This window comes from Sinocyclocheilus grahami, unplaced genomic scaffold, assembly GCF_001515645.1.
Source record: "Sinocyclocheilus grahami isolate Dianchi unplaced genomic scaffold, SAMN03320097.WGS_v1.1 scaffold141.1, whole genome shotgun sequence".
NCBI lineage: Eukaryota > Metazoa > Chordata > Actinopteri > Cypriniformes > Cyprinidae > Sinocyclocheilus > Sinocyclocheilus grahami.
In genome coordinates this window covers 1,427,618-1,443,060 of record NW_015505320.1, presented here as the reverse complement: position 1 = coordinate 1,443,060, position 15,443 = coordinate 1,427,618, and the positions used below count along the sequence as shown (strand labels likewise).

Here is a 15,443-nt window from a genome sequence, read left to right as displayed (position 1 = left end):
GTGTGTGTGTGTGTGTGTGTGTGTGTGTGTGTGTGTGTGTGTGTGTGTGTGTGTGGCCAGATCGTGCATGCTACATCATATCGGCCCCCCAAGAGACACACCCCATTAAAATGCCAGTGACAGCCACCATCTACCCCTGCCAACACCTAACATATTCAAAACGCTCCCCGAGTGCTCGAGAAATGAGAAATATAATAACCCAGCTTGCCAGCGCTGCAAACGCGTACACAGCACGAAATTTGCACATGCTCCAAGGTTACTCAATTTCACCAGCTTGGAGCTCCACGGTGGCATCCTAACCTCGTCTTTTTCATCCCGAAAATACGCTCCGTGCCTACAAACGTGCTCCTGTTGAATTCGGTTATAGGTTTTATCAACAGATTGTCTCAGATCTTGGTGTGTTTTGTGAGAAGCGGCACAGGTGGTCTCGCTGATCATCGGTGAGGATCCCTCGTGACAGCCGGGGACCCTGGAGCTTGCGGAAAGTGTGCAGGGGTTCAGACAGCTGTGTGTCGTTCCTCCAAGGAACAGCTTGATAGGTGGGCACATCACTTTACAGGTTGCCTGTAGTATCCTCCAGCACCCAACCATACGGAAGGAGCACAAGGGCATCAACACGCTAGTACCCTCACACAACATATTTACTATAGGGGTCAAAATAGAACTTTAATAAAATATAAAAGTAAATAAATAAATAAATTGTATTATTTACATATTACAATTGTAGCTCAGACAGTTACCTATGGCTATGACTTTATTAATACAGTTGTCTGATTGAATTTATAGTCTCGAGCATTTAGAAATCACGCAAAATAAAATTAAGCAGTTTTATTACGATAAAACCATGGTTAATTTTTGTAAGGGTTGTGATGTCCACATGTTTTTTGTTGAAGAAATTATAGAGGCTGTGTTATCTATAGCAAAAAGATGGCCAAAAATTAAAGATTAAGTGGATATTTGAATTAAATGTTTGGTCAATAGCCCATTAAACAAGGATTTGATCGTCCTGTAAGTGTAGCAGCAGCAATTACATGGCCTTTGGCTTCCTTTGCAGGCATTTGTAATAACATGTAATGTATATACATTTTTTTTGTATTAGCCTACATTATGTATTTTAACAGTGTTATTCGATGAAACCATTTAATTATTAATTAACCAATCATTACTGCTATTAATTGTTTTTATATAATCCATTTTAAGTCATTTTAAAGGCTATTGTCTTAGGTCTGTTTTATAACGACAAAAAAAAATTATTATCTTAATACTTCCTTGTAAATTATTATTTGAAGTAACAAAACCATGGTTAATTTGTGGTTACCATGGCTACAAGAATGCTGATTTTTGGTTTTAATCATGTTAAAACCATAGCTAATTTTCATAAGGGAACATGGAAACTCAGAGAGAATATTAGATGCATTGGTGGTGGTGAAATTATTTCTGACATTAAAACCCGTTATTAACGTCAACAGCCAAAAAAGTTTCATAGGATTATGAATGTGCCTGAAATTGATGCGCGGGCTTCGTTTTCACTTTTTTTTCTTTTTCTTTTCTTGGTGCCGGATTGCTGATGTCTTTTCACGGGCATAGTTGTCTATCAATTATGATCATTTGCATTCAGCCACAAACATGAGGTGCGAGCGGTTGCGGGCGTGGATGCGGGAATGGCGTGTCACGTTTTTGTTTTTTTTGAGCAACTGGGATGGTGCCCCCCTGGGAGTTGGTGCCCTACGCAAACTGCATACTCTGTGCATAGGGAGCGGCGGTACGGCATACTTAACATTAATTCTTGACATGACAAACAGGGTGCTTCAGTTCAGGGATGGATTGGGATTTGAAAGCCAACACTGGACCATCAAATAAAAGACAAATGTGAGATATAAAGTCACAATTCAAAAAGTCATATTAAGAGATCACAACTGAGCGAAATAACACAGTTTCAGATTTAAAGTCATTATGTGATATAAAGTCATACTGTGAAATATAAATTCACAATCTTGGGAAATAAAGTTGCAACTGAGAGATATAAAGTCGCATTGTGAGATATAAAGTCACATTGTGAGTCATATTATGAGATACAAATTCAGATATAATGGCACATTTTCAGATATGGTCACATTTATGCAATATAAAGTCATTTTGTTAGATATGAACTCAATTTTATTAAAGACACAATTGGGATATATAAAGTCACATTGTGAGATACTGTATAAAGTTACATTGTGAAAAGTCGTATTGTGAGATATAAAGTGTCATTTTGCAATATACTGTATCTATTTTTATAATATCTAATTTTATATAGTTTACCAAGATACAAATTCACATTTTGAGATATAACATTGTGTGATATATCTCACAATTTAAGAATAAATTCACAATTGTGGGATAAGTCAGAATTACCTTTCATGTTATAGAATGCAGCTTCCCGAATCACATGCATATACTGTAAAACAAATGTGTCTGATGTATTACCAAACTACCTTTCTAGATATTCAATGTGGACTTTTAAACCCCATTTATAAAATGATTTCCAGAATATATGTTGCCTTTTACATTGCAAAAGCAGCACTAATAAGATACACAATGAATGAGTCATCACTGACCATGCTGAGTGAGACTTTGAGATTAAAAAGTTTCATGTTCAAACATAAGTTTTTCATAAACTAGTAATGGGTGCGTCTGATTTGCTTTCATTATGTGCTTTTACTGACTTCATTAGGCTGACCTGTACTGTACAGTGCTATTAATATAACACCACCCCCCCACGTTTGGCCTCTAGCAGGTGAGGAGACTCACGGGCAGACAAATAGCAGCAGAAGAGCGATGGGGCAGCCAGCGGCAGAAAAGGAAGTATAGCACCCTGCGGTCAGTCAATGAACGATACCTGGTGGCATCACCACAGTCTGCTACAAGATCACTTTCAAAAACCTTAACACTCACAGTCCCTCGATGGTGAAACAAACTCCTAACCTTTATCCAAGATCCATGGCAATCCTCAAAACACATCGGAAAACAAACTGCATGAAAGAGTAGTAGTGGACAACCCCAGTCTAAACTAAGGTCTCACTCAGTGAGACCCGAATCTGAAATATCAAATTATTATGGGTGGAAAAGGTTTCAAAAGCCACCCGACTGGAGATAACCGAGCTCCCCATGAAATTACAGAAATCAAGTGTTTGTGAGTGTTTTATATGGATTTCATAAAGTATTTGCAACACATTTAATGGTGTTTTGATTCACTTGCCATAAAAGGATTTGAAAATATGAACTGAAGAAAGTGAGAGATCAAAGCTCAGAATGCTGTTTAGAGATTCTCCTGGACAGAACCGTTTCAGAAGTCTGTGAGGAGATTTCTGAAGACCTAACTGAATTTGTTGCTATTTAACAAATCATTATTTAGGACAAATGGCTGTGCTACCTCTCATTTTAGTTAATTCAGCGGGAGGAACTACATAACATCACAGCTGCTTGTGTATTTAACTTACAGCGGCTGTTTCCAGTCTTCCTCACTTAATATTTCCAGTCATATCAGTACTCAAATGGGAAAATCTGATTTAAAAGTGCTTTTAAAAATTGGTACTGCCCCCTAGATATACAAATACCAACCTGTCTATGCCATTCAGAACTGAATTGAAAATGTCTTTTAAATTCAAAGTCAATTTGTGAATTTGTCCTGAGTGGAAAAAGATAGAACATCATATAATTAGACAGAAAGATAACAGAATGACATATAGATAGACTGAACGACAGACAGATGGAATGACAGAAAAAGAAGACAGAGAAACAGAACAACTGAGACAGAGCGCTATACAGAATGTATCAACAGACTGATCAGCAGATTCAGATACATAGACAGATAAAGAGAGAGATACTGTACTGTAGATAGATAGACAGACAAAAACAGAATGAAAGAACAACAGACAGACAGAGACAGAGAACGAAATAATGAAGGCCAGACAGACAAAACAAAAGAACAATGGACAGAACAAAAGAATGACAGACAGAATGGAAGAAATACAGATGGAATGAAAGAATGACAGAGAACAAAAGAACAACAGACAGAATGAAAGAATGACAGACAAAACGAAAGAATGACAGACAGAAGGACAGAGACAGACAGAATGAAAGAATGAAGGACATATGAAAAAAATGAAAGACAGTCAAAATGAACGAAAAGAATAACAGAACGAAAGAACAAAAGACAGAAGAAAAGAACAACAGACCAAACAACAGAGACAGACAGAAAGAAAGAATGAAGGACAGAGACAAAATGATAAAAATATGGACAAAGCGAAAGAATGACAGTCAGAATGAAAGAAATACAGACAGAATGACAGAAAGACAGACAATGAAAGAATGACAGACAAAACAAAAGAAATACAGACAGAATGACAGAAAGACAGACAATGAAAGAATGACAGACAAAACAAAAGAAATACAGACAGAATGAAAGAATAAAAGGCAGATGGACAAAACGAAAGATCGATGGAAAAAATGAAAGAACAACAGACAGAACAAAAGACTGATGGAGAGAATGAAAGAAGTACAGACAGAATGAAAGAACGACAGACAGAGCGAAAGAAATGCAAACAGAACGAAAGAATAACAGACAGAAGAAAAGAACAACAGACCAAACAACAGAGACAGACAGAAAGAAAGAATGAAGGACAGACAGACAAAATGATAAAAATATGGACAAAACAAAAGAATGACAGACAGAAGAAAAGAACAACAGACCAAACAACAGAGACAGACAGAAAGAAAGAATGAAGGACAGACAGACAAAATGATAAAAATATGGACAAAACAAAAGAATGACAGACAGTGCAAAAGAACGACAAACAGAATGAAAGAACAACAGACAGAACAAAATAACTACAGACAGAACAAAAGAATGACAGACAGAACAAAATAACTACAGACAGAACAAAAGAATGACAGACAGAATGAAAAGCGGCGGACAGAAAAAAAATGAAGGACAGACAGGCAAAACAAAAGAAATATGGACAAAACAAAAGAACAACGGACAGAATGAAAGAAATACTGACAGAACAGAAGAACAATGGACAGAATTAAAGAATGACAGACAGGTGGACAGAACGATAGACAGAACAACATTTAGTTAATGGCAAATCAGAATTTATGGGCTTGCAAAACTATCAGTGTTGAGAATAATTCCTAGTAGAGTAGTACAGAATTGCCAGTACTCTCTACCAGTGTGTACTAACCTACTTTGAGCACAGACTCCCCTGCAACACAAAATAGTAAAAATGCCTGCCAAACATGTTGCTGACAAAACAACAGTGGAAATATGAATCGGATTTGTAAACCACAACATTTCCAATCAAAGCCAATCAAACAAAACCCAGGGGAGGGTAAAGGGCTGAAACACTTAAAGAGATAATCAAGAGACCCCAAGCACCAAAACATCACTTCCACAAACACAAAACCACAGAGGAACGTTGGTGTTTCCAAGCACTTCAAGTACCAAATCTCAATCATGACACTTTTATTTTGTACATCCAAATTATGCCTGTTAGGAACAGCCTAGGGAGGCCTACGGTTTTATGAGACCACAATTGCGCTAAGTTGGTACGCTAGAGTGCAAATTTGTTTTCCCTATGCCTCACATTCTAGCATTGCTTTCGGATGCAAAAGATGTGCTAATTTATGTCCATACATTAAGATCAAGAAGAAACTACATTCAGAGTACAGAGGAGCATATATTGCTATCATAAAGTCCCTGCATATGCTCTCCAGCAATGAGTCCTCTGACATAAACATATGGATGCTTGTTATGCCAACCCCCCAATTTGATTATCATTTAACATAACTATAATTGCATATAATTGATGTTACCTACCATAAAATATGTTAAAATGCATAATGGCCCAGTACGGTATTTATAGACGCCGTAATGAGTATGTGAACGCACACCCCAAATGCTGAATCTGTTATTAGCTTCACGCTGTAGATTGAGAGTGCTGTGGCACTTGGCACGTCTGCCGCGGGGCTACATAGTTCACTTCAGCCCTTTATTAAATCATAATCATCTCGGTTATAAGGCGCAGAAAAACACATCCCCAATTGATCCAACAGACAGCAGTGCAGGCGGCTCTGAATAGGGTCGAAGCAGCAAGATTAAACATCCGTAAGAGCATTAGGACACATAAGAGCATTAGGTGTGTACAAACACACACAACACATGCTCAGGCTCCGAACGGGTTCAGCCGTGGTGTTAGATACCGTGAAGGATGCTCGGTGAGCAGGGAACTATCAGTAACAGCATTGCCACCTGTTAAGCACACCATATTGGCTCTAATGACATACAGGACTGTCCATCTGTAGCAATGGTCAACAGCACCTAAGGCATTTTTAGTCTTGCAATTACCCATTCCTTCACTCTGCCACTTTCTCTCACTCCCTCTTATTCATTCTGCTGTCTATGGGGCTCTAATGAAGATCAATGCTTGTCTTCTTACCCACTCTAAACAGCCGTCCCATTTGAGCTCAGTGATCAAATGTGTCTAAAACTATTGGGTGGATGTGTCTGGATCTGGAGTTGGGTATTAACAGCACGGGGGGTTCCATTAAATGCTGCAGGAGCCAACTCACAGACAGAAGACGGTCCCAGAAGAGAACACAAGAGGGTTTTTTCTATTCCACAGTGCCGTCTGACTGCCTCAGGCAGACACGCAGAATCATCATCATTCATTTACTCAATGTATTACCCCACCGCCTTCCCCAGCCGCTCAAACTGTAGCTTAGGGAGATGGCACAAGAAAAAAGATAAGAAAAAGACAGAAAAATAGAAGTGGGAACTGTGAAATAGCAAAACAATGCCAGATATACAGTGCCAGTCAAAGTTTTGAAAACGCCTGATTATGATATTGATATTGAATATGATATTAAAGATTTTTTCAACTAAAGGCATGCAGTTAAATACTTGGGAGACAACAGAAAATTACACTACAAAAAATAATTTTCTTCTTTTTACAGTTTTACAGTAAAATGAATTAATAAACAAACAAGTTAAATTTACTTGAGCTAAAAATCAAAATTGACACATTTTCTTGTTTTAAAGAAAACCCTAACAAACTTGAAAAGATTATTTATGCTTAGAAGAAAAATAATTCAGTTAATTAAATTTTTTTATTATGCTTAATTACTCTAATTTATTACCTAACACAAAAAGTAAATGTACTTTGGAAGACATTTAAATAGTTTTACTAGATAATATTACATTATTTAGCAGTATCTGTATTAATTCTCACTGTAGTATAAATTAATTTTAATTCATTCTTTAATTATTTTTAAAAAAAAACAAGTATTCAATTAAAATGTACATAAATAATATATAAAATAAAAAGATTTTTAGAATAAATAAAATTGATGGTTGATAAGTTCACTTTACACAGCACTTCTGTCAAATAAATAAATAAATAAACAAATAAATGTGACATTTAAGAGGTTCACAACGCTGTTATCAATGTAAACGGTGGCAAAAACTAAAATATAAAATACAGTAGATCTGTTTAACATTTTTGGTCACTACATAATTCCCATACATCCATTTGTCATTTCATAATCTTATACGTAGGCTAAAAAATAATGTGTAGGTATGTCTGAAATGTGACTGGTACTGTAAGTCATGGGCACAGTTCAACACTTTGACCCTCCAAACAGGGTCAGCAATGGAGTATGATTCACAAAAGAGAGGTAATATTATTTTCCCCCTCCACCACCAGGCTCTTGATTTTCTGATGAGAAGAGCAATTGTTCATCACAGCACATACTGTAGCTTTAACAGAGGAGAATCAACGGCTGATTAAGAGGCTGATTGAAACATTATTCTGTGACCTGCAGAGCTCGGCTTCCTCAGGATTCAAGTAGACAAAGACAGCAAGGAAAAAAAGACTGGGATAATGTGACTAATGCTATTAAGATCAGTGATGTGATAAACATCCAGGCACAATGTTCTGTGGGAGATGTCTTTTAGTCTCAGTGTGAGCTTTTTCCCCCAAATTCACTGTGTTGAGGGTCATATTGGTTAGTGATCTTTGATTTTTTTTCCTCTGCCAAAATGATTAAACTCAGTTCATTATTCAATTAGAAATAAGTGGTTATGTAGATAAATGCAAATGTCAATTAATGTCAATTGAAAGTTGATAGCAATGAGTTGTTCTGTTTTTCCCATTCAGTGAAAGTCAGTGGGGTCCAAAACAACACTGGAACCCACTGTGCAAAAAAAAAAAAAGAGACATCTTTCAAAATATTTTTTCTTTGTTTCACAGAAGTAAAGTCATATACTATCGTTCAAAGATTTTGTGTAAGGTTTTTGTTTTTTTACACAAATTTTTGGTGCAAACTATCTTTTAAAGGGAATCATAAGGAGTTCTTACCCTTCCAATGAGCACTGGTTCTGGACCAGCATACTCCTCAATGACAAAGAACTGGTTCCAGATCCAGCTTCGTCGTTTTCTGGATCGAGAGATTTTCCCTTTTTGTTGATTCCGCCCCTCATCTTCATCCTCATCCATTTCCTGGAAAACAAGACCTCGTCCATCTCTGCCAGGGCGAGAGTCCACAGTCATCTCTCTGCTCTCCTCCACCTTCTTCCTTCCCCATTGCGGATCTGGTGGGAGTTTTAGGATGTGACTGCTGTCAATGGGTTCTGAAATTTTAATCAATGGATTCTGAGTGGCACCAAATGGCATACGAACACTCTGATCTGATTCTCTTTTAACGTCAAGACTCCTCTCAGTCAGTGAGCTGAAAGCGCTAGGCCGATGTCCCCAGGCAATCTGAGACGGAGTGTGTAATATGCCCATATCGCTCTGACCAGTGAAGGGGTTCGTCTCCGTGACGGGCATGATCTCACTTTGGGGAATTGATGCTAAACGAGTAGTGAAGTGTTTGTACTTCCATGAAGCAGTGCCAGGTGCACCTCTCACCTCCATTTTTGTGTCCCCCTCACCTAGATCCATAGTGAATCCACTAAACTGTTTAAAGAGAGTGTGAACGGTCTGATCCGGATTTAGGCTGGTATTTGTCAAAGTACTTGAATGTAGCTCAGCAGTCAGGTTATCTGAGTTATAAAGTTCAGGAGTGCCTATCCTGTCTTGTTTTTTCATTTTAAATGCCTCCACTTGACTGTGATCCATGTTGATCAAATCCCTTTTCCTGCTGTGACTCATTTTACCTGGAATATTTAGACCAGGAACACTCTGAAGCTGGGAATTCACAATTCGTACGAGGTTTTCTTTAGATATCAGTTTTAATAAGCTTCCAGTCAGGTTAAATTTCCGAGGTGAATCTGGAGTGACTACTTTTGTACCCGCCGTAGTGTGAACGGCAGAATTTGAACTTGCTCTGGATCTTGAAGGGATTTTGAAACTGGTTCTGTTGAAGTGTATGGCAGAAGTTGTTCTGTGGTGCATCGGGATCCATTTGTCAACTCTTCCACCTTTCTTTGTGTTATTTCTGCCCCTTTTAAACTCTAAAATGTCTCTAGAGTCATCATTTGGGGCTTGTACCTTTAAATCAGCCTGGTCAGAGTCTTCGTTTATTTGTACAGGTGGTTTGGCATTAAACCCAACAAAGTTTTCCTTGGTGAAGACAGGAGAAGCTCCATGGCTCTGGTGAGCTGTAATCTGTTCTTCAACTTCCTCAGGACCAATCAGTTCTTTGATTCTTGTCATTGTATTGCCATTCCTCTCCAAACTTGTATCCCATTGGTCAGTTGCTCCATTTCCTGTATGCTGGGCGTGAATTGAGCTCACTCCCCTTCTCTGAACAATCTTAGTGGCACAGGCTCTGCCTACAAAACAGAGGGACACCAATAGGAGCAGCCTCCTGTCAATCATGTCGTACGTTTGTGATGTATTAATTTAAACAACAACTGATGAAAAGACGTGTTTGCTTTCCAGTTGTCTTCATTCTTTCGTTCTTCTCTGTTCAGTCTTCCCCACTTATTCCTCCATTACACTGACTTCATCCAGTTTACACAGAGCATGCGTTAAGTCACTTGTGTTCACTTTATGTATCTCCCTCTATCTCGCAGAGCTTCTGTGTTTTGGTGCTGGCAAAACGTTTTACTCAGTTTCCCACAGAGGGTTGGATGCCCTAGGAGAAAAGATAAAGATAATTAAGTTAAAACTTTAATCATTGCAGTATGTTAATTAAAAGTGGAACGACAAGGCAAGGTAGCAGAACACACAGCCAGGCTGATTCATTAACGTATGAGTAATCGCAAGACAGTAACATCAGCAGCATCATTAGAATTCAATATGAGCCAAGGGGGCTGATATTTCCTTGTTCTGTCAGATGTTGCAAGTATCATCAGAAGGCTTATAGGAAAATTGTGTTATTGCATTTAATTTGTGCTCCTTGAAGACAGAGGCCCTAGTGGGTAGTGCACACAGTGGCGCTCTGGATCCGGATCATGTGTTGTTTCCTGTCTTATATCTCACACTCCTGTCCAATAAAAGCCAAGGCCTATTTGAAAAGTTACAGTTAAAGGTGCAATAGATGATTGTCTTCGGAAACATTTTTTGTTATACTAGTTGAAAGACTCTTCACATCCCGATAGCAATCATTATGTTAAGTAGTCTAAATGAATTTATCTGTATTTATATATTCAGTGGAAGGCGTAGGACCAAGAAATGTTCATCCAATCAAAACGCTCGGTCCGAGCATTTTAATTGGTTTTCCTACCTGCCTGTCAAGGTATGTATTAGCATACCTCTGCACACCCGGTTCGAGCAGACAGGATACGTCATCAGTGCGCTGTGCAGACAGAGCGAGAATGGCAGACAAACGTCAACAACCCGATCTTCCTTCTTGGATAATAGTACTTTTAAAGTTTTCTCACCGGTGAATGACTCATGATGTAGCCCAGCGGTTCCCAATTCACGCACCCGATTCAGATAACCAGCTTGTTAGAAGTGAGTTACGTGCATGAACTGTGTTTCGATCGATATGATCCCTACACAGTGTTCATTGCTCCCTACTCCCTGAGAATCCGTTGAAGTTTACTTCACTTCAGAACATTCATTCACGGATTTTCGCTACACAGCGTCTTCACACACAGACGAAACTTACTAGAGAAGTGTGACATAATGTACCTCTGGAAATAAATACTATTTAAATTTACATCTCGCACACTTTAATGGCCTTTGTATGGAACATATACGCTTGCTTCGAACTGGATGGCAGAATATCCGGTGATGTCCACATCGCAGAGCACTTACGGTCGAATAGAACAAACGCTGCACGTGATAAGAGATACATATGAAATGTGTGGCGACTGGAATTGGGAACCGTTGATGTAGCCTATTGTAGTAATGTTGTCTCTGGTATTCTGGTCTGTGAGCGGAAATGCGTTCAGGGGGCGTGGCTTTGGACGGCGATTGCAGGGAGGATGGGACGTTTGCTTTCAGTGCTATCAGGCTAAAGTTAGCATTTTCCAAGATCTCCTACTGCACCTTTAAGGTTTTATATGTTACAGTACAGGATTCTGTAAATAAATAAAAATGTTTAACAATGAGCAACTTTTTCATTACAGTAAAAGTATCAGAAAAGTACCTTCAAATATTGTCTTTGACAATGGGGGGCCTTGGAATCAAAAAGGTTGAGAACCAGCAATTTATTTTATATCATTTTTGGGGTGACCTATGCATTTTATTGCAATCAACTGTAGTGTTTTTTTAAGGGTAGCACCTCATTCTGAGCCTCCCTTCTGTGTCAACACTTCAAAACCTAGTTCAATTGTCTGTTTGTTTTTGAGCAAACAAGACAAATATCCGTTAAAATTGATTTTGGTAAAAATCTATTCAAGCATGTCCTAACTGAGGACTGAGGGGAAAAAACACAAACCATTTGAGTATATATTTTTGCTGAAATGAATGACAGACTTCTCAAGCATTCAAGCATGCCATCTACTTCTTTAATAGAAGCTCCTTCCAAGTTGGTGATGCATCATTTCACAGGTTGATTTTTGCAATTACTTGGAAATGAAGCTGTTTCTACCACAATACATTAGGAACTGTGCAATTTTACAGTTTAAGTGTGATGTTGAATGAGGCTGTCTGATTTCTGTAGACATGAACAATGAGGCACTGCAGTGTGAGTTGTGTTTATGAAGAGTAATGAACAGTAAGTTAAATGATGGTAATGGTAAAGCTGCATAACACTGCATGATGGGTTGTGTATGTGCACAGAGATGCCCCGTGGGACATACAGTGTATAATTGCAAAACAAAGAATTGTGGACTACAGAACTACTTCGACACGAAAAGCAGTGTGTTATGAGTTAGAGCCATGGAAATTGCATAAAGCCAGCCAATCAGACCATAACTGGCTATTTTAACCATTTTTATGAGCAATACGCTTCAGACATTCAGCAAATAATAAAATACTGTGGATTTAACTACAGAAGGATGCACTATAGGGCTTCTACACTACATTTAACTCTTAGTTAATGTCTTTTTAAACACCAGGTAAAGGCCAGTTGTAACCCTGGGTTAAGCAACGTTTGTCATTTTGAAAGGGGGTTAGCACTGATTTGCAAAGTTTAACCCCAAAATGTTGCCCCAAATGTGATTCTAGGATGCCATGGTGAGTTGTTTAACAACAGGCAACCAATCATAAACAGCTTCAGTATTTGCCTTATTAAATGTGACCCTGGACCACAAAACCAGTCTTAAGTCGCTTGGGTATATTTTTAGCAATAGCCAAAAAAACATTGTATGGGTCAAAATTATCGATTTTTCTTTTATGCCAAAAATCATTAGGATATTAAGTAAAGATCATGTTCCATGAAGATATTTTGTAAATTTCCTACCGTAAATATATCAAAACTTAATTTTTGATTAGTAATATGCATTGCTAAGAACTTCATTTGGACATCTTTAAAGGCGATTTTCTCAGTATTTTGATTTTTTTGCACCCTCAGATTCCAGATTTTCAAATAGTTGTATCTCGGCCAAATATTGTCCTGTCCTAACAAACCATACATCAATGGAAAGCTTATTTATTCAGCCTCAGATGATGTATAAATCTCAATTTCAAAAAATTGACCCTTATGACTGGTTATGTGGTCCAGGTTCACAAATATTCATGTGATTTGTACAGCTGAAGAAAATGTTCATGCATCCATATTTAAAGAGGTCATATGATGCGATTAAAATTTTTCCTTTCTCTTTGGAGTGTTACAAGCTCTTGGTGCATAAAGAAGATCTGTAAAGTTGCAAAGACTAAAGTCTCAAATCCAAAGAGATATTCTTTATAAAAGTTAAGAGTTAACCATGCCTACCTAAAACGTCTCGTTCTAACACGCCCCCACATGTCTACGTCACGATGTGGGAAGATTTGCATAACGCCACCCAAATGTTCACGCAAAGAAAGGTGTAATTTTTATTCTCGCTGTAGTATTGTTGTTGCCATCGCCATGTCGTGAAGGTGCTGTGTGTTTCGTTGTGAAACCGAAACTACTTTGTTTGGCCTTCCAAAAGAAGGACGATATCCGCTTCGTCATGCCTGGAGCTGATCCGTGCTGGTCGCTAAGGAAATACATCAACTTCGCGCTGTGGATCGCCGGATCGGCTTTCACCGTGGACGAAGCGGAGTCCAGCCCGGGGTCGTCACATGCGGTTGCCGCAAGCCCTCTGGACGCTCCTTCGTTGAATCCGCCAGCCTCCGCTCACTCTAGGCGGTGGCCACTGCTCACTCAAGGCCGCCGTGTGTGATGCTGTGTTTCGTTGTGAAAGCGAAACTACTTTGTTTGGTCTTCAAAAGAGGACACGACTAGAAATCAGTGGTTAAGTTGTATTTACAACACTGTTCCAGAACAGTTCAACCCAAATATTCAGATGTGTGCAGCGCATTTTATGGAGGACTGTTTCCTGATCCAGGTAGAGTAGTCTACAATGCCGGCTGCTCTGACTCACAGACTGTAAGTACATTTTCATATTTAAAGGATTTGCCACTGATGATTCAAACGCGAGTTTTGAGCAGTGTAGAGTAGCGCTTGTTGTTTGTCATTTCTCCGATCACAAATGCAGACATGGTTTTATGTTTACGCGATGCAACGCAACGCGTAAAAAGACAGTATAAGTCATAATAATCCGTAATTATGTCCCCACTGGATGCAATAAATGCCTCGTTTATAATGGGTTTTAATGTATTTGTCTCGTCGCTCCGGCCGGGACACAACATCACAGTATGGTAAGGGGAGTAACATTTCCGTCACACGCTTGAGGTATTCAGCCAATCATAACGCACTGGATAGCTGGCCAATCAGAGCACACCTCGCTTTTCAGACCGATGAACTACGTAAAAATCGACGCGTTTCAGAAAGTCGGGGCATAGAGGAGAAACAATAATGTACAGTATGTGGAAAATAATGTTTTTTGAACCTTAAACCGCATAAACACATTTCATTACACCAAATACACCAAATAATGTTCTTTTTAGCAGCATCATATGACCCCTTTAAGGGAAACAGTGATGACAAATGTGTCAACATGAAATGGAAATTCACACTATTTTCTGAATTCATGTTAATGATCTTACTGTGATTCATTCATGATTCATTCATACATAGGTTTTTTTTTATTTATTTTTTTTATCCAAATGTCATAACTCAATCTTCAGGTGAAAGTATTGTCACTGCATCCGTTTCATCACAACTTTTACAGAATTTACAGAATATTTAGTATATTTTCAGCAGACACAAGACAAGAGCGATGACACAATGACATTCCCACAGACAGACAAGCAGTTATTAAAACAGGTCACATCCTGTCAATCAATGCTAATCACCTCATGAATATGCAAATAAGAACTTTAACCCAGCATTAACAAATGCACAGTGTGAAATCTATGAATTACTAACCATGAATAAAGTATGAACTGTGTGAAACATGGATAAGATAACCGAGGATTACATTGACCAAGTGTAAGAAGCCCAACTGTGATAATTGCTGAGTAATGCGTCGTGAATGTTATGTCCGCTATAAATGCTGTGACATGCAAGTACAGTAGTAGCGCTCTGGGTCTTGTCAACACGCCTACTGAAGTATAACCGAATGTCGCGTATCCTCACAGGATCCCACAAACTTGCTTCCCTCTCCCTCCTGATTATTCACACAAGCCTTCATTCCTTAACAAATATTCCTCCTGTCTCCTAAAAGCTTTTCTTTTCATGTTATATTTTCTCTTTCGTCAAATCCTCCCACTCACCACCTGTCTCTCTCTCTCTCTCTCTCTCTCTCCTTGCCTGTCCCTTTCCATTTCACAGCATTGTTTTAATATGTTATCCTCTGCTTCTCTCTCCTTTTCTTCGGCTACCTCCACGTCAATCATGATTGTGCTTTAACCTCTCTCACCTTCTGCGCTTTGACTCGCTTCGATCAATCAGCCAATCTCCGCAGTGACATTGGGATT

General features: G+C 38.6%; 1 protein-coding gene across 1 annotated transcript in view; it reads right to left on the bottom strand.

Moving 5' to 3' along the window:
- The window catches only part of cdh24b (cadherin 24, type 2b), a 169,670-nt gene that overhangs the window by 89,227 nt on the left and 65,000 nt on the right, over positions 1 to 15,443 (bottom strand). Inside the window, exon 2 of the mRNA XM_016280562.1 lies at positions 8,400 to 10,122. Within this exon, the coding sequence (XP_016136048.1) occupies positions 8,400 to 9,863 (1,464 nt within the window). The 5' untranslated portion in view covers positions 9,864 to 10,122. The remainder of the gene's footprint in view (positions 1 to 8,399; positions 10,123 to 15,443) is intronic.